Here is a 22,007-nt window from a genome sequence, read left to right as displayed (position 1 = left end):
TGTGTGTGTGTGTGTGTGTGTGTGTGTGTGTGTGTGTGTGTGTGTGTGTGTGTGTGTGTGTGTGTGTGCGTGCGTATATAAATCAAATCCCAGAGAGTGTGTGTGTGTGAGCTACTTGGGCAAGGACATGAAGCACTGGTTGGACAGAGAGGGTGCTGGAGGTTTTGGCTTGACCACTCAGCTGAGATCTCAACCCTATAGCTGTACCAGGGGGGAGTCTTATTGGGGATCTGGAGAAAGAGGGAGAAACCAGCCCCAGACTGACTGTCGTCTCTGTGTGCTCTTAAGGGAAATTGCACTTTACTTTGTGTGTACTTGTCATGCTCCCAGTGTGTACATTCTCCACTGTTGCCAGTGGTGAGGATTGAGGCTTCTTGATTACTGGGCCAGTGCAGGGGTGTCCCAAGGTTAATTTAAGAGAATGCAGGTCTGGGTAAGGCTTGCCAGATGGGAGAGGAAGCCTGAGTGAGGATCTAGAAGCAAATGCTTCTTTATCAAGTGATGTCCTAGAAAGAAGTAATTGTACTTGAATGGGAGGGAAAACAAAGTAGCCCTTAAGGGGCTGTTTCTGGGAGTGAATGAAACAAAACAAGTAACTGCATTTTGAGTTGGTCTTAGAAGCTAACAGTTTGTAGCAATTCCTCCCCCTACAACAGAAAATCATCAGCACTGTTGTCAAGACTGTACTACTAATCATGTCACATCAGAAGGCATATGCTGAGCCTGTCCATTAGAGAGAGTTAACCTTACTGAGAATGTGCGTTTATTATTAAAAAGCACTGTAAGTTGACTGTTGGTTTGCAAAACCTCATGGCTTCCCAGCAGTTCGAGGTAGGGTCTGATTCTTCGTTGTTTGTTGATATACTACACTGCTGACATGTTTAGAGTGTATGGAAACTACACCCTGGGGAATACAGACTTGAAAGGCCTGTGGTATGGGGAAAACTGCCTTCATTTCCAGTAAGTTGATGGATAGAAAGGCCTCCTGTTATGCCTTAACAATCCCTCCACACACAAGGTAGACACATCCATAATTACTGTGATTTTAGGGAGGGGTAAAAGGACATCCCCCTTTTCAAGTTTGTCAGATATAGCCAACACCACTGAGGCTTTTAACAGTCCTTGTATAGTCAGATGGTCTGATCCACGGGGTCTTCCAGCTGACACTACTGAAATTGAAGAGTCCACTGGATAAATTAATCTTTGCATTAGTGGCATTCATTCAGTTTGATGCTTTAAACTGGATTTTATAAGCCAGAATAAAGGAAATAAACAATTTTGTAATGTTTTTATAAACCGCTTATGATATCTCCGTAACCATTCAAGCAAGACACATACTTCCAGCAGGGTTGTCTCTTCATACATCTGTGAGCTTTCATATGAAGCTATGCAGATGTTCATCGTGTTACCCTGCTGCAGTCATCACACTTGGGTTATCCTGTCGTCAGGCGGTCCCGCAGTCAGCCGGAATTCCAAAGTCTTGGTCCGGCGTCGGTTGCTGTCGCCTCTTCCCTGACGTCAGTGCGCCAGGGGTATATATAATGCAACCGACACCATTTTCTTCAGTCTTTCTTGCCGCACGGTGCCCAAAGCAGAAGCAGTTCGCAAGTGCCGGTCGGCTGACTCCTGAGATTTTCGAATTCGAATTTCAGACCGAAGTCTTCTATAAAGTTAAGTACCCCGTTGGGGAAACTTTTCTTGCCTCAGACCGATGTCAGAAAAAGTTAACAATTGTATTTCTTGTGGGAAGCAAATACCTCATAAGGATTTTCATTCTTATTGCATACCTTGCCTAGGCCCAGACCACGACGTCACTTCTTGTCGGTTTTGTGCTAGGTTTAATAAGCGTACTATTAAAAGACGCTTTGATTTTGCACAACACTACTTCGGTAGGAAATTTAACTACACCATGCCGTCAGAGCAACAGATTACCGGCGTGCACAAAAAATGCAGGGATAAGGACAAGACAGCCCAGGCCTAAGCCAGATTCCGAGGCCTCGGCCGATCCGGTCTCCGGTCCTCAGTGAGGCTCCGATGCAGCCCCTGACTACCGCAGATCTGGAACCCGAGACCGCTGCGGAAATTTTGACAGAATGTACCAGGCCGACGCAGCCTTTTACTTCAGGCCCTTCCGACGACTTTGCTACAAAAGACGTCGGTACTACAGAAATGCCATCGGTTTCTGAAGGCGTTTTCAGACCAACGACCCTCACCATTAAAACGTTTTCTAAGTCGAAGACTCCTTCTAAATCTAAAAGGACTGCACTTCAGTCTCCTGTTCAAGGCCCCATGCCTAAGAAACAGATGCTCAAAATGGCTGAAGATTTGATTTCTTTAATCAGGGGTTCCCAGCCCCCTTCTGACAAAAGGCCTAGACAAGAGGAAGATTATGCATCCTCTGAGCAAATGTCCATTTCTTCAGACTCCTCTGAGGACCAAGACTACTCATTCTCTCCTTATGAAGATTCTGATGCTGAGGACTCTATTCCCTCAGCTTCTCCTCCTGAAGACTACTCCTTTGGGGAAACTTTACGCACTATGAGGGAACATTTTCACTGGGAAGGTCAGGACTACTCTGATTCAAAGAAAAGGCTCAGAGAGTTTCTTTTACTCCCCCAACACAGACCTCTTGCCATCCCACCAGTTTTGGACATTGTGGATGATGTCTATTTAGAATCCAGTTTCAACCCAGACTCTCTACCTCCTGCTGTGGCTAAGCCTGGCAGATACTATAGAGTGCCTGATTCCCACAAGTTTCTTTACAAAAGCCCTGTAGTTGACCCAGAGACTATCTCACAGGGTCCCAAGGGGGCTAAGGCTTCTATGGCTAAAAACCCAGTACCTTCTGAGAAGGATTCCAGAGCACTAGACAGGTGGGGGAAAAAGGTTTACACCTCAGCCACACTAGCTATGAGGGCACTGAATTGTCAATTTCACATGCTTAAGTATCAGCAATTTCTAATCTCTCAGTTAAAGCAAAGAATAATCTCTCTCCCTCAACAATCTGAATTGAAAGAAGTACAGGATCTGTTGCACGCCACTGAGCAGGTGGGCAAACATACCTTACAATGTGGGTTTGATTCTTTGGAGGCCTCCTGCAGAGCAGCTGTCACTGGGTCTGTTATACGTAGGCATGCTTGGTTAAATGAACAAACTCTGCCTGATCATGTTAAAGCAAAACTACTAGATGCTCCCTTACAGCAAGATGTTCTTTTTGGAGTTAAAGCAGAAGAAGTTTCAAAGAAAATGGAAGACAAGGCAAAATCTATGCAGACAGTCAAAGATTTCCTACAAGTACAACCCCCTCGCTTCAGCAGAAACTGGCCAACAAAAAAATTGGTCCTTTCCAGCCACTGACAGACCACAGAGGGGTAAATACAGACGCCCAAGAGGCAGAGGACAACCACAAGCCCAGTATAAACCTCGCCAATGGGGCTCTACAACACAGAAGGGAGGAGAAGACAGGTCTCAAACCACCAGAAGGCAAACTCAATGACTTGCACCTCATGTGGCCAAGCAATACTCTCTTGGCAGCCCCCTTAGGGGGAAAACTCGCACTTTTTGCAGACAATTGGCACATTGTCACAAAGGACAAATGGGTCCTAGACATAATTTTACGAGGATACAGATTCCACTTTCACACCTTGCCAATGAAAAGAGGAATGCCAAACCTGCCACAAAATCAATGGGCAGAGGCACAAAAACAAATTACAGCTCTCATGGACATGAGAGCCATTCAACTGGTACCTACTCGAGAGCAAGGCCATGGATTTTATTCAAGACTCTTTCTGGTGTCCAGAAAGGACAATGCCTGGAGACCAATTCTGGACCTTTCAATTCTAAACACTTACTTACAAGTACCCAAATTCAAGATGCTAACCCTACAGCAGCTACTTCCCATGTTGGGCAAGGAAGCATGGCTAGTAATGTTGGACCTCAAGGAGGCATACCTGCATGTCCCTATCTGACAAAGTTGCAGAAGATACCTCCGTTTCATTGCAGGTTCAACCCATTACCAATTCTCTGCACTGCCCTTTGGCTTATCTACTGCGCCCAGAGTTTTCAAAAAATGCCTGGCACCAGTAATTGCATACTGCAGACAAAGAGGAATTCAAATATATCCATACCTGGACGACTGCCTCATCCAAGCAGAAAGCAAAGACATTCTCTTACATCATCTGGCCTTTGTAAAGCATCTACTAAACTGCCTGGGGTACACAATAAATGAAAAGAAGTCAAAACTAGTACCCTCACAAAAAATGACATTCCTGGGTGCCAGCTTGGATACAACAGCCCAGAAGGCTTATCTTACGCCAGACAAGCAACTACAACTGACTCAATATTTCAAGACAATGGCAACAAAGACCCAATTAACTGCAAGAAAAATTCTGCAGGCTTTGGGCTTCATGGCATCTTGCATACTAATAATACCATTTGCAAAGCTGCATATGAGGAAATTACAGTGGTACCTAAAAAGCGTATGGTCTCAACACAGCCACAGCTTGGACACAATATCTCTCATTCCCTGCCTACAACAGGAATTTCTATGGTGGTCACAGGCATGTCACCTCAACAAGGGTCAGCCTTTCACCTTGTCCCCAGCCAGGCAGACTATCACAACAGATGCTTCAGACTACGCCTGGGGGGCACACATGGCAGGACAATGCATTCAAGGCCTATGGACTGCAGATCAATGAAATCTGCACATAAATCAAAAAGAGATGCTAGCTATACAGAAAGCTCTGACAGCCTTCAAGGATTTATTACATCCAGGACAACTTGCAATAAAGACGGACAACACCACAGTAATGTGGTACATAAACAAACAAGGGGGTACACATTCTTACCCTTTATGCAGGCAAGCAATGAACTTATGGAGCACAGCTCTGGCCTACCAAGTCTAGCTACAAGCTCAGTTCCTGCCAGGACAGAAGAACACATTGGCAGACGACCTCAGCAGAAACATCAAGGATCCCCACGAGTGGAAACTAGATCCCCAAATATTTGCAATGATAACTCAAAAATGGGGTCTTCCAGACATAGACCTGTTTGCCAGTCCTCAAAACTGTCAACTGACAAAATTTTGTACAAGGACATTTCACCATCAAGCTTGGAAAATGGACTCTCTCTTTCAGTTGGAAAAACCTGGCAGTATATGCCTTCCGTCCATTGCCTCTCCTCACAAAGGTTCTTTTGAAAGTCAAAAAGGAGAGACCACGACTGATTCTCATAGCCCCAGACTGGCCATGCCAGCACTGGTATCCGCTATTGAAAGATATGGCCCACAGCCCACCATGGATATTGCCTCAAATCCCCCATTTGCTCACACAACAAAACAATCAGATTCTTCACAGCCAGCTCAAAACTTTAAATCTGGCTGCATGGCAAATCATCTAAACATCCAACCAGCACCTCTTCCACAAGCAGTTCTGGATGTTATTCTGGAAGCCAGGAGGCCAAGCACCAGGAAGGCTTATTCGGACAAATAGAAAAGGTTTTGTGCCTGGAACCAAGCTGAAGGCCAAGACACAATTCAGCCTCACATGCCTCACATTCTACAGTATTTAACTGAGATGTTGCACAAAGGACTTTCCTTTTCCTCAATTAAAATCCATGCTTCGGCTATTTCAGCTCACTACAACACGGATCCACCGTTATTTTCACATCCTCTTCTAAGGCAGTTCCTCAGAGGGGAAAAAAACATTAGACCACCCAGGAGAGCTCCTACACCAACATGGGACCTCAATTTTGTTCTGGAAAAACTAACGCTACCTCCCTTTGAACCAGCTTTCTCTGCAGATCTACAGTTCCTATCATGGAAGACTGCCCTGCTTCTAGCAATAACTTCAGCTAGAAGAGTCTCAGAGCTACAGGCAGTAATGGCAGTGGAACCTTTCCTCATTTTTCATCAAGACAGAGTTTCTCTACGAACTAATCCTTCCTTTATGCCTAAGGTGGTTTCCAGTGTAGCTTTAAATCAAACCATCCACTTACCCACCTTCTTCCCCAATCCACAGAACAAAGATGAGAGACTCCTGCATTCCTTGGACATTCACAGGCAGCTTCGTTACTATTTGGACAAAACTAAGGCTTTCAGAAAATCTGACCAGCTCTTTGTATCCTATGCTACAGTTTCTCAAGGGAAGGCTATATCAAAGCAAACCATTTCTAAATGGATAGGCCATTGCATACGTTTCTGCTATACCCATCATGGGAAACCAGTTCCTGCTTCCATTAGATCCCACTCTATCAGGGCAACAGCTACCTCTACAGCCTTTCTCAGGGGGGTTCCAACCAAGGAAATTTTAGAAGCTGCAACTTGGAGTTCAGTACACACCTTTACCAAACACCATCACTTACCTCTTTACTCAAAGTCCAGGGCGGGCTTTGCCACTGCAGTTCTGCAGGGCCTTATAGCCTCCACTAACCCTCTATGATACCTCCCCCCTACCTTAGCTTTGGGATTCAACCCAAGTGTGATGACTGCAGCTGGGTAACACGATGAACATAGTACAGTTTTGTACCTACCATAAATGTAGATGTTTGAGTGTTCACCCTGCTGCAGTCCAGGTTACCCCCCCTCCATCCCCTCTGATCTACTGGCTAAATCTCTTCTATGCCTTACTGATGTATTTGCTTATAGCTGAAGGGATTTTGTGTTTGTGCTGTGGATGTCCTTCATGGATGCATCTGCAGTCATAACAACTGGGTTGTCCTGTCGTCAGGCAGCCCTTCAGTCGGCTGGATTCCAAAGTCCGGGTCCGGCTTCGGCTGATGTCGCACTTCACCCGACGTCATCTCTGTTGGTCTTCGGGTATAAAGGCATCAGCCGACGCCATTTTCCTCAGTCTTTCTTGCGCGTGGCGCAAGCAGAAGCTGTTCGCAAGTGCCGGTCGGTCGGATCCAGAGATTACTTCTACCGAATACTACCAAGACTTCTAAAGCTAAGTACCCCGTTGGGGACTCTTTCTTGCCTCAGCCGATGTCAGAAAAGTTAATAATTGTTTAACCTGTGGGAAACAAATACCTCATAAAGATTTCCACTCTTATTGTCTGCCTTGTTTAGGCCCAGCCCATGACGTAGCAGCCTGTTCGGCCTGTGCTTCTTTCAACCGACGAACGCTTAGGCGTCGGTCGGAGTTTGCAGAACAGTTTTTCGGTTCTGATTTTGCGTACATTATGCCGTCGGATCCTCCGACTACCCAATCTGCCAAAAAACGCAAAGATAAAGACCGACACTCGCGGTCCGCGGTTTCGGCCGAAACCATGATTAAGCAAACTGCGAGTGTCTCGGTTTCGGCCGAAACCGAGAAAACTGATCGAAGTACAGCTGAATCTATCTCTACAACTGAGGCCCCTGCTACCACTCTTGAATCGGCCTCAGAAATTTTATCCACTACGGTGGTTGCCACTGACTTATCAGACACCATTCCCTTGGATGTCTCTACCCCAGCACGTGGTGCTGCTAGGCCTCCAGCAGCCATGTCCATTAAGGCCTTCGCCAGGGCTAAAGCAGCCAAGACTACTAAAACAGTGCCTGTTAAACCCCCTACAACCAGGCCCTCTTCTAGTTCTCAAATGCTTACTCTGGCAGAAGATTTAATTTCATTAATTAGAGGATCTCAATCTCACCCAGACAGGGCCTCTCAGCCCCAGAGAAGAGACCTAGGGCAGAGCCCCCTGAGCCAGTGTCCTCTGATGATTCTGCCGATGAATCAGACATAACTGACCAGCCAGAGGCTCCTTTCTCCAATTTTGAAGATTCTGATGCTGAAGAATCCATTCCAGCTGCTTCCCCACCAGAAGAATTCTCCTTTGGGGAAACCTTACATGCCATGCGAGCAGTTCCAATGGCAGCAACAGGATTTTTCAGACTCCAGAAAAAGACTGAGGACCTTTCTGCACCTTCCACAGCACAGGCCCTTAGCTATACCTCCTGTTCTCTCTGTGGTGGATGATGCTTTCAATGATGTCTGCTCCGCTCCAGATTCTTTACCCCAGCCCCTGCCAAACCAGACAGATTTTACAGGGTGCCAGATACTCATCACCACCTTTACAAGGCCCCACTTGCAGACCCCGAAACTATATCCCAGGGTCCCAAGACAGTAGCCGCGACCATAGCTAAAAACCCTATTCCTTCTGAAAGGGAAGCAAGGTCATTAGACAGATGGGGTAAAAAGGTCTACACTTCAGCTACTCTCTCAGCTAGAGCTTTAAACTGTCAGTTTCACATGATACAATACCAAGAGTTTATGCTTGATCAGTTAACTAAAAAGCTAACCACTGATGAATCTCTTGATAAGAAATATGTATTAGAAATGGTAAATAACATACAACAGGTTAGTAACCATTCCTTAAAATGTGGCTATGATGCACTGGAGGCTTCATTTAGATCAGCCATGACTGGCACAGTGATAAGAAGGCATGCATGGCTAAAGGAGCAAGCTTTACCGGATCATGTTAAAGCTAAGTTGCTAGATGCTCCTATGGATAAGACAAGTTTGTTTGGTACACCTGCCCAGCAGGTTATGAAGAAAATGGAAGAAAAGGCAAAATCTGTTCAAACGGTTAAAGATTTCTTGCAGGTTCAACCCCCAAGGTTTAGCAGGAACTGGCCTGCCAAAAATTGGTCCTTTCCTGACTCCACAAGATCTCAAAGGGGCAGGAATAGATGTTCCAGAGGCAGAAACCAATCCAGAGGAGGTGCCTACAGAGGACGACAGTGGCAAGGTAACAACAGAGGCACAGACACAACCACTGCCACTACATCAACACAACCACAGTGACTTAACCCTAAATCCGCCTACCAGGGAACAAATAGCAGCTCCTCTAGGCGGAAAGTTAACCTTATTTTCAAAGAACTGGCACTATATAACAAAAGACAAGTGGATTTTACAAACCATAGATCAAGGTTACCGGTTCCACTTCCACACTTTACCAGTCAAAAGAGGAATGCCAAATCTACCTCCAAATCAAGAAACAGAGGCTCTACAACAGATAATGGAGTTAGCAAACATGAGAGCTGTGGAAAGAGTGCCAACAGCAGAGCAAGGAAAGGGGTTCTACTCCAGACTATTCCTAGTTCCAAGAAAGGAAAAAAGTTGGAGACCAATTCTCGACCTGTCCACCTTAAATACATACATCATTGTCCCAAAATTCAAAATGCTGACCCTACAGCAACTTCTTCCCATGCTGGGCAAGGAGTGTTGGCTGGTAACTCTAGATCTCAAGGAGGCATACCTGCATGTCCCCATTCGACCAATCTGCAGAAGATACCTCAGATTTCTTGCAGGATCAGAGCACTATCAATTCTCAGCATTGCCCTTTGGCTTATCTACTGCCCAGAGTATTCACAAAATGCCTGGCATCAGTAATCGCCCATTGCAGACTACAGGGAATTCAAATTTACCCATACCTGGACGACTGCCTGCTACAAGGGGACAACAAAAGCAAGCTGACAACAGATTTACAAAGGGTCATTTACTTGCTACAAGCACTGGGATACACAGTCAATTTACAAAAGTCAAGGCTGATACCATCCCAAACAAGGACATTCTTGGGCGCGGAATTGGACACAGTAAAACAAATGGCATTCCTAACTACAGAAAAACAAAAAGAACTCCCTCTTTACTTCTTGGCGCTAACAGAACTGAACAAGTTAACAGCAAGAAAAGTACTGCAGGCCTTGGGCTTCATGGCATCATGCATAATCTTGGTCCCATTTGCCAGACTACATATGAGAAAACTACAGTGGTACCTAAAGAATTTATGGTCCCAACACAGACACAGCCTAGAAACAGAAATCCCACTAATTCCATGCTTAAAACAGGAGTTCCTATGGTGGGCTCAGGCATGCCAGTCAAACCCAGGCCTACCCTTTCGCAGATGTCAAGCAAGCCAGACCATCACAACAGACGCTTCAGACCTAGGATGGGGGGCCCACATGCTGGACAAATGCGTGCAAGGATTGTGGACACAGGATCAACTTCACCTGCACATCAACCTAAAAGAAATGCTGGCAGTAAAACTGGCAATCCAAAAGTTCAGACCATTTCTCAGAGGGCCAGTTGATGATAAGGACAGACAACACCACAGTCATGTGGTACATCAACAAACAGGGAGGCACTCATTCATACCCCCTATGCAGAATGACTTTGGAGCTGTGGACCCTGGCACTCAGCTACAACATCCAGTTACAGGCAATATTTGTACCGGGAAAAGAAAATACTCTAGCAGACATATTAAGCAGAACCACATCGGATGCCCACGAATGGAAGCTGCACCCGGACATCTTCAAGACCATCTCAAAGAAATGGGGAATGCCTCAGATAGATCTATTCGCATCACTTCTCAATCACCAGCGCAAGAAATTCTGCACAAGGACATTCCACCCACTAGCATGGAAAGTGGATTCGCTCTCCTTCAGCTGGAAAGGCCTAACAGCATATGCATTCCCACCTCTTCCCTTGATACACAAAGTACTACTAAAAATCAAGGAAGAACGTCCAAGGATAATCCTGATAGCTCCAAACTGGCCAAGACAACACTAGTACCCACTGCTGAGGAGCATGTCTCGGAACAATATGTGGCCAATACCCCTGATGCCTTTGATGTTAACTCAGAACAACTACAGCATCATACATCCAAACCTAGAAACGTTGCAACTGACTGCATGGAACATCACATAGCAGCAGCTAATCCAGAACTTTCCCAAAGAGTTAAAGACATTATTCTTGAAGCACGCAGACCTTCAACAAGAAGGAACTATGCTGGAAAATGGAAAAGGTTTGTCATTTGGAGTACTGAAAGAGGAAAAGATGTGTCAAACATAGATATGCCTAACATTCTGGAGTATCTGGCCGAACTTCTTCATTTAGGCCTGTCCTACTCCTCCATCAAGATACATGCATCAGCTATTTCAGCAGAATACAGCTTTGATCCACCTGTTTTTTCGCACCCTTTGCTCAGGCAGTTCCTCAGAGGAATCAAGAATGTAAAACCTCCAAGGAAACCACCATTACCAGCTTGGGACTTAAACTTTGTGCTAGAAAAGTTGACACTATCACCCTTTGAACCAGCAGCAACAGCAGACCTACAACACCTGTCATGGAAAACTGCTTTCCTACTGGCAATTACTTCAGCAAGGAGGGTTTCAGAACTACAGGCCTTAATGGCAGTGCAACCCTTCCTAATCTTCCACCAAGATAGAGTGTCCATGAGGACTAATCCTACATTTATGCCTAAGGTGGTATCCAGAGTGTCTTTAAACCAGGCAATCCACCTACCTACCTTCTTTCCCAACCCACAAAACAGAGGGAAAGAATACTGCATACCTTGGATGTACATAGACAGCTACGCTACTACTTGGACAGAACAAAAAGTAGCAGAAAGACTGACCAACTTTTGTAGCCTATGCAACAGGAAGGGAAGGAAAAGCTATTTCCAAACAGACAATCTCCAAATGGATAGGAAATTGCATACGATTCTGTTACTCCTTCCATGGAAAACCAATTCCACAGAACATAAGACTTCATTCTACAAGGGCAACAGCCACTACCACAGCCTTCTTACGAGGAGTGGCAACCAAAGACATTATTGAGGCGGCTACTTGGACCTCCGTGCATACATTTGCCAAGCATTATAATTTGCCTCTATATTCCAGATCCCGAGCAGGGTTTGCCACTGCTGTACTGCAAGGGATCCTAAACACACCATAATCTACTTTTATCCTCCTCCCTAGTTGGCTATGGTATTCTACCCAGTTGTTATGACTGCAGATGCATCCATGAAGGACATAGTACAGTTTTGTACCTACCATAAATGTAGATGTCCGAACTGGATAGCATCTGCAGTCAGGATTACCCTCCCTCCTTCCCCTCTGTGGTACTCCTAGGGTGTTTACCCTCCTAATAGCTAGCTGGTGGAGGGGAGTCTTTTATGGTGTATTTGTTTGTATATATGTACATACATGCTTATTTTTGTGTTTACCTCTATTTGGAAACATTGGCATCTATCCAAATTTTAGCCTTCAAGAGGGCTACTGGCATCTGGGGCAAGAAACACTGAGGAAAATGGCGTCGGCTGATGCCTTTATACCCGAAGACCAACAGAGATGACGTCGGGTGAAGTGCGACATCAGCCGAAGCCGGACCCGGACTTTGGAATCCGGCCGACTGAAGGGCTGCCTGACGACAGGACAACCCAGTTGTTATGACTGCAGATGCTATCCAGTTCGGACATCTACATTTATGGTAGGTACAAAACTGTACTTTACTCCTATTGGTACTAATTACTGACCACCTTTTTGGGGGCACCTGACATTTGGGGCAAGAAAACTGAAGAAAATTGCGTCAGTTGCATTATATATACCCCTGGCGCACTGACGTCAGGGAAGAGGTGACAGCAACCGACGCCGGACCAAGACTTTGGAATTCCGGCCGAGTGCGGGACCGCCTGACGACAGGATAACCCAAGTGTGATGACTGCAGCAGGGTGAACACTCGAACATCTACATTTATGGTAGGTACAAAACTGTACTTTCTGTCTGCTACCTGAATGTTAAGATATTTAGAGAAATATGAAATTTATTACAATACAAATAGTGTAGAAATATTCAGTATTGGTTTAGCTGCATTAAAGGTCAAATATCAATACAGTTGAGTTTGCCATCATGCATGCTTTGATTAAATCTTCTGATATCTTGTATGTAGCATGGTTTTGGAATTATTAATGCAAATATGAGCAAGTAATGTCTGATGCCTAGAGACGTTAGTAGGCGGTAACTGCAGAAATATCTTGCTGTTTCTGGTTTTCTTGCAGGATTATACTTATCTTCCTTGGTATTGCTAAAGGTATGCAAAGCCTTCATAAAGTGAACATTTTTCTTTGGATCTCTGGTGCAACGTGTGGCTTTTGTTTAATTGAAATAGTACTTTTGGAAAAGTGTTTCTGGTGGCAGGTGCATGTCATCTACTAGAAGAAATTTTATGCTGCATGCAGTATCTTGTCAAGCTTCCTTACCCTGTAATTCATAAAGATGGTGTCAGTCACTAATCCAAGTCCTTTCATGTCTAAAGTTGACACACACAGACTGTCTTAACCTGTCAATTCATGTACCCACCCCCCCACATTCCTCATGAATATTGGAACTAGAGAGTTTCTCCTCCATTCTAAGGACATACACTACTGCCGATGTGTTGTATTGAAAGACCAAAGGCTGCCCACAATGACGTCCACTTATTTATTCCATTTTCTAAGAGAAACTGTGGTTAAAAATCTCTGTGCAGTCCATAGCCAGATGACGCACTACATAATGAATGTAACAGGCCTCTCACTACAGTACCTAGGGCTTATTCCAAGTTTCTCTATATGCACACTGTTTATATTTGTTAGTTCTGGGTAATGTGCAGTAACTACTTGGTCTACTCTCAGCACTTCCGATCTGGATATTCCTTTGGGGCCACTGTTATTTGGGGAGTGTTCTTAGGGTGACATCTACCCCAGAGGCCTTGCTTGTCATGCTGTCCTGTTATAGAGGGTAAACTTCCTCTTACCATAACCTTCCCCTGACTCTGGTATAGCTGGTTGAGTTTCCCTTTATCTTTATTCTCATCTTTTGATGTCCTTTGCATGTCATACAAAAGATCTAGACAGACTTTTCACAAGGGTGTCACCCTGGAAAAGGGGGAGCGTGTTCAGCAGTTTCGGAAAACTTAGCATGCTGAGCATTCCTTATGCCTGCTGGTATTATTTATTTGTCTTTGTTTACCTGGAAAGTCCAACTAGGTGATACACATTTTTAGCAGAGGTCCGAGGAGAAAAGCCCCATTTGCTTACATTACATTATACTAAGTTCCAGTTAAACCCTGAGTAGTTACATCTCTATTTACATTTTTACACAAACAGTAGTTACATTTATACATTTGAAGATTAGTTGTCCTATTAAAGAAGATGGACCTGTTCTTTATTGCTGTTGTAAGTACATAATGTTAATTTCTGTTCGTAAACTGCACATTGTATAGCCTGTTCAGTATATCAGAATTTGAGTGCACACTTCAGTAGCTGTCTTGCATAGTCTGCATTGTTCATTTTAGTTTGTTTTTTTAAGAGATCCAATTAAAGTGTTGTGGACTGATTATTCCCCTCTTGTTTTTTTTTTAAGATTGCCATTGCAAAAGCCAAAGTGGATTTTCTCAGTGCAACGTGCCTACCCCCTTCTGTCTCCAGCAATGGCATGGACAGAAGAGGGGTTGGCGAGATGGAAGATGAATTTGTGGTTATATCACTTTCTGCACCAAGCCCGCAGAGTGAAGCTGTGACCAGTGAGCTCCAAGAACTTAGTTTGCAGCCGGATATGAATCTGCCGACACTGAGTGAAAGAAAAAATGGTGAGTGCTTATAAATTTGACACAACAGTTTTGACAAGTTACTGATCTCTTAAAAAATGTATGTTATATTTTTCAAAATGTAAAATTTTAATAACAAGGTATGTTAAAGTGCATAAACTGAGTTCCAGAAGCAAACCTCTTCCTGTTTTCTGTTTTTTATATGTTACTGTACTGTTTTTGCAGTTGGTTTTGTAACGCATTTTAATGAAAACTTTATGATGTAAAACTTTATGATGTCAAAAGGAGCAAATGGAATAAAAAAGATTTTAAAAAATTCCTGGAATTTTAGAATCTTAAATGAGTACTTTTAGTAATTCTTCATTATCATTATGTAGCATTTTGATTGCAGTTCATGGATATTGCATGAATGTCTGACTTTTGAGATGAGCAAGAAAATTCAGTACTTATTTGGCTTGTACTAGCACTTTGCATTTCAGAGACTTTGCATATTTGTGCTTCCTTGCCTTAAAAAGATATAAGGAAAAAAATATAGCTGTCCTTGGCATATAGATCGGAAAACCTAGCAAATGTATGTTTAGCTTTAAATTTAAAGTACCTGGATATAATTTTTGTCAGCTTTCCCATTATACCACCATGCCATTTGAACCATTTGTAGGAGGTAGTCATCCAGTCACCGCCAGGCCTTTTCCCCTGCTTGATTCCATCAGGAATCCATATGTGGCCTGACGGCCATTGGATCTTGCAGTGCCAAACTAATGACTTGTGTGCTCCTGCATGAGTCCTAATTTTTACTGTGTGTGAAGCACAGCTGGTGGATGCTTGTGGCTTTGTACATTAACAGTGCATGTGGTCAGAGTGTCTCCCTCACAAGCATGGGCAAGCTAGCTTGACTACACAGTTCCACACACTCCAGCTTGGATTATCCCTTACCCAGATCAGTGTACATTCCTGGATCATCTGAAAGACAGAGCTTTATCCATATGCACCACTGAGTTGGCTTGGCTGTGGTTGTGAAAGTAGCTGACTGAAGTATGAAGTAATTGTAATGTAGTGCTTTATTAAAGTAGCCCATATGAACTGGCTTTAAATTTTATGTACATAGGTAGGTACTAAGCTATCGGCCCAAGGGCCTGTGTAAGACTAGCTAGCAAGGTTCCATAGCTTACGCCACCCAAGAAAGTTATTTTCCTTTTCCACTGTCCAGCAGAGAGACAGAAGTGATCCCCGGGGTGTATTTCCTATTTCCCATCCACTCATCAAGATTTTTCTTGAAGAGTGTTAATGAAGAACTGTGCTTGACATAGATGGGTAGCTTGTTCCAGAGTATAGGAAGTCTCTGGGACAGGAATCTATCCCTCCAGCATGTCCTGTTTATTGTGGTGACAAGGTTTAGATCCCTAGAGAGTGTAGCTCGGAGGGATTGGGATTTCTTTAGGTGTAGCATGTCCAACAGCTCTGGGTTTGACATAGCTTTATATGTTAGGCAGAGATCACCTTGGAGTAGGCGATATGCTACTGAGTAAAGCTGGAGTTTTTTGAGGAGGTCAGTATAGGGCATTTGTTTGAGGCCAGTAATCCTCTTTGTGAGGTACTTCTGTGGCCTTTCCAGCTGCTGCAGATGTCTTGTGAGGTACATTCCAAAAGGGGCGTTGCACTCTATAATGGGTCTGAGTGACGAGTAGAGGGGAACAGTGACCTCTTTTTTTTTCTTGGATGAGAACCCTTTTATGATGAGGTGTGCCACATAGAAGGACTTCCTGACTACTGTGGCAATGTGACTGTCAAAGGAGAGACTACTGTCCACCTGGGTCCCAAGGTCTCTTATCACACATTCGGTGTTAAGTAGATTGCTGCCTATGTGGTAGTTCATGGGTACAGAGTTTTTACCAAAGGGGATGACACTGCACTTTTTGGCATTGAGCTTGAGGCCATGGCTCTGACACCAGGCATCTGTCTCAGTGAGGCCCTTCTGTATGATGTCCACATCATTTGGGGACTTGACTATGGCTCCTAGTTTGCAGTCATCTGCGAACTTCATTAGCCAGAGGCCTTCTGTGTTAGCCTGTACTTCATGGTGAAGAGTTATAAAAGACCACTGCCTGACAGAGTGTCTTAAGTGCTCACATAGCTGGTTTAAATGGGCAGCACATAGGAGCACCACATTCAAAACATTTCTTGTCAGAAACATAGAGGCTACAGATATTTAAGTATATACCACTGAGCTTTTAATGTTATAAATACAATAATTGTAATGGATCTGCAATGATATGTTCCAGACTGTACATAAAAAAAACTTATTGCAGTATAAACCTATTTAGATAAAAAGACAGCCATTTCAAAGCTATGTATATGAAGGTGGTTCATGGAAGTTTAGAAGTAAAATTCACAGAAAGGCACTTTGTATGTTTTTTTATTCAAGTGACAACATCACTTGTGTGCCATTCCCCATATATATTATCTTCAGTTTTGAGAGCAAGTGTCTTGTTAACACAGCATGATGGATAAGTTACAAACTGATTTGCCTGACTCTAACAAAGGAAGAAGCAATCTTTATGTGTATAGGAGGGAGAACTATGCCTGGCAGAACCACCTTTTGCAGAAGCTGCATGCCAAACTTGCAATGTACCTAGCCTACAGCATAAATTGTTGGTTCTCTATAGAAGGATCTTCCCAGCCCGAGGGTCAGGCATCTGCAAAAAAAAAAAAAAAAGAAAGCTCTTTCAGATTCTTTGGTTGTACCACTTCCACCGGATGTCTCTTGAGGCTGGTGAAAGCTCAGAGGATCGTCCCGGTTTCCTTCTCTGATTCTTCTGCCACGACCGCTTCAGAGGCTGATGTGGATCCAACTCCACGCACGTCCATGGAGGTCTTGCAGACATCCACTTTGGATGTATAGGGGAACTGCGGCTGATAATTCCTGAAGGGCTTCAGGGTGTTCCTCAGATGTTAGTGAAGGAAGATGTTCTGACTACCATTTTAGAATATCGTTGGGGGTCAAAGCCTCCTAAATTGTTTAAGGCTGGTGTCCCACTTAGAAGCAGAAGACTAAACACATTTTGCTTGCTCCTAAACATCCTCAGGTGAATGGCAAAACTTCACTCAAGGTCTGTTAATTGCCCTTATGGCTCTGAAGCCTCCACAGGGAGCAGCTGTTCTGCTCCTCCTTGGTCTTTTACCCCTCTTAAGAGGCCAAAGGAATAGGCTTCCTCTGATGCTGATTTTGATGAACAGTAACTTATTCCTCTCAGATTCCCTCTCCATTGGAATATGGCTCTGAAGAAGAAGAGTCTTTTTCAGTTGTGATTCTCCTTTTAAGGAGATTTTATTTGGTGACACTTGTGACGAATGATCGTCCCACCACTGCCAACCAGTTGTGACGAGTGATCATCCCACCACTGCCAACCAATATATGACGAGTGATGGTCCCACCACTGCCAACCATTATGTGATGAGTGATGGTCCCACCACTGCCAACCAATAAGTGATGTCCCCATGCTGGGCCAGTAGTCAAGGAGCCTGAATCCTCACCACTTACACTGGAGAGGGATGTGCACTTGGAATACAAATGGGTACACTCAGTATTTCCAGATGCAAACCTCTCAGCATCCAGCACAGTTTCCCTAAAGAGCACACAGGGAACACACTCAGCCAGGGGTCTGGATTTCTATATGTTTGTCTCCCTCCAAGTCACCAGTAAGACTCTCGCTGGTAGGTACAGCTGTAGGGTTAGGTCCTCAGCCGAGTGTCCAAGCCAACTCCTCCAGCACCCTCTCTTTAAACCCAGTGCTTTGTGCACCTGCCCCAAGTAGCTGGCACACACACATTGAGAGATTTTATTCTATACACACGCACACACACACTTGGGAAAGGCTGCCACAGATTTACCTGCCGTGCCCCCTTCTGCCCAGAGTATAAAGTAGTTATCACTGCCACCAGAAACTTCACAATCAGCTACTCTAAGGCTCTTAACAAAGGGTGTCCAATTATACTGTGCAATATTAATACTAATACAAATGGTAGTAGTTGACCAAGATGACTAGGCCTTCTGGAGTGGCCTACACAGTGTCACCAAACAAATATAAGCACTCTGAAAGGTTAAGTACTTTCTGCAAAGATCAGTCACAATAAAAGTTTTAAATATATTTAATAATAAATAATAGAACAAGAAAATAATAAATATATATTTATAGTAAACCACAGAGTTTAAATCACATGGAATATTGAAAGCAACATTGATGGACAGACTCAGACAAAAAAAAAGAAAAACTGTATCTAAATTAAGCTTTACTATATTTTCCTGACTGAATCTAGGAAAATTACTATTCTATAATACCTTGATAGAGCAAGGCACAATGAAATGCATGAACAGTCTTTCTAGTCAGGGTCCCCAAAACAGAAGACTCCCTCCTCAGAGATTACTCCTTGAAAAATATAATATCCAAAATGGCTTGCAGAATGACCTCATCTGGACACTTGAATCTAGGTTCTCACAATAACCCTCTTTGAAGCCAAGACTGAAATTTAACATAGATGGCTACATTACACATCTTCAGTGTTTATGGCAGTGCCTGGGACTTCCTCTTTCTTTACTGAGCTAATGAACAAAGGCTTCTTCCAGACCTAACATCCCTGGTCCTGTTCAGCACTGTGGGGTGGCATTTTAATGGTTTAACAGCTCATTTACATTTCCCTTATTTTTCTTAAAATAAGCCAGCTGGTTAACCTTTGCCAGTATCGTCTATTAAAATATGTACATTTAATTCAGTTACAGTAATGCATATACATTTCTTTTCATTCCAGCAGGGTGCACTGTTGATGCATTTTAACACAAGCAAACCTCACAAATACATTTTCAGCACAAGTATCTGTATAAATCAGTTTAATATACAAATGACATATAATTATTTACAGAATTCCAGATAGTTCTGCTGGCACAAGTCATACATCTACTGCCTAACTTCTCCTGGCATGGCTGGCAGCACCTCGATTGTCACAACACTATTTCCAGAATGATAGAATTTTTCTAGTGGGACTGTGCTCAGGTGTCCGTTCAGAAGAGGTACTGTGAACTTTTGCAGATGGAGTCTCTTAGGCCCTCTGAGGTTCATCCTGATGTTCTTCGTGTTTCACTGTTGCAGTCATTACATTTGGGTTATCTGCTTACAGGTAGCCCTCAGTCGGTCTGATTAACAAAGTCTTGGGTCCTGCGTCGGTTGCTGTCCCTTCTTCCATGACGTCAGGTCGTCAGGGATATAAAACATGCAGCCGATGCCATTGCATCAGTCTTTCTTGCTGTGCGGTTCCCAAAGCAGAAGCAGTTCGCAAGTGCTGGTTGGCCGACCTCCTGAAATTTTCGTTTTTGAGTTTCAGAACCGAAGTCTTCAACTAAAGCTAAGTACCCCGTTGGGGAAACTTTTTCTTGCTCCTTACCGATGTCAGTAAAAGTTAATAATTGCATTACTTGTGGAAAGCAAATACCTCATAAAGATTTTCATTCGTACTGTATTCCTTGCCTAGGCCCTGACCGCAACATACCTTGCTGTCTGTTTTGTGCTTTATTTAATCAGCGCACTATCCATCGTCTGTATATTTTCGCCTCTAAATATTTCGGTTTGCGGTTTAATTATCCAGAAATATCGATTAGCCATCAAGACAGACACAGGCTGCCGAGGTCCAAAACTACAGACGACGCTTCTCCTAAGCCAGTCGCCAGTTCGCCGGTACTCAGTGAGGCGCTTTCGCAGCCCCTGATACCTGCTACTTCTGATTCGCAGGCCTCTCCTGAGACCCATTTGGAGTCTGGTATGCCGCGAGATGCTTCAATTATGGAACCCGCAGATGTCTCTACCTTGGATGGGTCCGGAGCCGCTGTGCAGGCACTGGCTTCTGAGGGTGTATTCAGGCCTATGGACTTGCATATTAAACTGACGCCTCCTCTTTACTTAGGCCTAAATCTCAAACCATGCCTAAAAAACTGACGTCCAGGCCACATGCTCAGGCCTCTATGCCTAAAAAACAAATGTTAAGAATGGCTGAAGATCTAATAACTCTAATCAGTGGTAGCCAATCCCCACACACACACACACACACACACACACTTTCTAAGAGGCCTAGGACTGAAGTTGATTATGAATCTTCTGACCAGGATTCTGTTTTTTCTGATTTCTTCTGATGATCTGGATTTGCCCTTATCTACTTATGAGGATTCTGATGCAGAGGACTCCATTCCCTCTGCTTACCCTCCTGAGGATTTTTCTTTTAGGGAAACCTTACATATATTCTAAGGGAGCATTTCCACTGGGAAAGCCAGGATTTTTCTGATTCAAAAAAGAGGCTTAGGGATTTCCTTCTCCTAACTCAGCATAGGACTTTAGCTATTCCTCCTGTACTAGACATTGCTGATGCTTTTTTTGGAATCTAGTTTGGCTCCTGATTCCTTGCCTCCTGCTCCCAGAAAACCTGACAGATACTACTGGGTCCCTGAGTCCCACAAGTTCCTTTATAAAAATCCTATTGCAGATCCAGAGACTATTTCACAGGGGCCCAAGGGCATTAAGGCTTGTACTGCTAAAAATCCTACCCCTTCTGATAGAGACTCCAGAGCGCTGGATAGATGGGGTAAGAAGGTTTACACTTCTGCAACCTTCACCATTAGGGCTTTAAACTGCCAGTTTCATATGTAAAGTATCAGCAACATGTTATTGGGTTGCTTAAACAGAAAATGATGTTGATTCTTGACTGTGTGGAAAATAAAGAATTACAGGATTTAATGCATTCTACTGAACAAGTTGGAAAACATACTTTGCAATTTGGTTTTGATTCATTAGAGGCCCCTTGGAGGGCTGCTGTTACTGGGTCTGTCGTCAGAAGGCATGCTTGGCTTAAGGAGCAATCTTTGCCTGATCATGTTAAATCTAAATTGTTGGATGCTTCCTTAAATCAGGACCGCCTGTTTGACAACAAGGCTGAGGAAGTTCTTAAAAAGATGGAAGATAATGCTAAATCTATGCAAATTGTTAAAGATTTCTTACAAGTTCAGCCTCCTAGATTTAGTAGGCACTGGCCCTCTAAGAATTGGTCCTTTCCAGCCCCTTCCAGGTCTTCTCAAGCCAAACACAGACACAGCAAAAACCCCAGGTTTCAGTCCCAGGGGACACACAGGACTAAGCAGTGGGGGGGCCTCCACTTCCAAATCTGGGAATAATAAGACTCCCCCCTATGGTAAACTGTCTCAATGACTTCCTTTTAAAATTTCCAAGCACTTATCAACTGACTGCCCCTTTGGGGGGAAAGATTGCTCTTCATGCAAATAATTGGGAACTCATTACCTGGGACAAATGGGTTTTAAAATATAGTGTCCCAGGGATACAGATTTCACTTCCACGTGTTGCCAACACCAAGTTGGTGGCTGGACCAACCCCCAAATCAGTGGGCAGAGGCCCAAAAACAAGTACTTTCTCTCTTACACATGGGGGCTATTCAACTGGTACCAGAAGAGGAAAAGGGACAAGGTTTTTACTCGAGACTTTTCCTGGTACCCAGAAAAGACAATTCATGGCGTCCTATCCTGGACCTGTCTACTCTAAACACCTTTTTTTGGAGATTCCAAAATTCAAGATGCTGACTCTTCACCAATTACTTCCTATGCTAGGCAAAGAT

General features: G+C 43.9%; 1 protein-coding gene across 1 annotated transcript in view; it reads left to right on the top strand.

Annotated features, from left to right (window-relative positions):
• Positions 1 to 22,007, top strand: part of MRTFA (myocardin related transcription factor A) — a 2,407,897-nt gene that overhangs the window by 395,130 nt on the left and 1,990,760 nt on the right. Inside the window, exon 3 of the mRNA XM_044075412.1 lies at positions 14,162 to 14,387. Within this exon, the coding sequence (XP_043931347.1) occupies positions 14,234 to 14,387 (154 nt within the window). The 5' untranslated portion in view covers positions 14,162 to 14,233. The remainder of the gene's footprint in view (positions 1 to 14,161; positions 14,388 to 22,007) is intronic.

The sequence above is a fragment of the Protopterus annectens genome, chromosome 1.part1 (genome assembly GCF_019279795.1).
Source record: "Protopterus annectens isolate FY-2018-M chromosome 1.part1, PAN1.0, whole genome shotgun sequence".
Classification (NCBI taxonomy): domain Eukaryota; kingdom Metazoa; phylum Chordata; order Ceratodontiformes; family Protopteridae; genus Protopterus; species Protopterus annectens.
The sequence above is the reverse complement of the archived record's forward strand: the minus strand, read 5'-3'. Positions and strand labels throughout refer to the sequence as shown.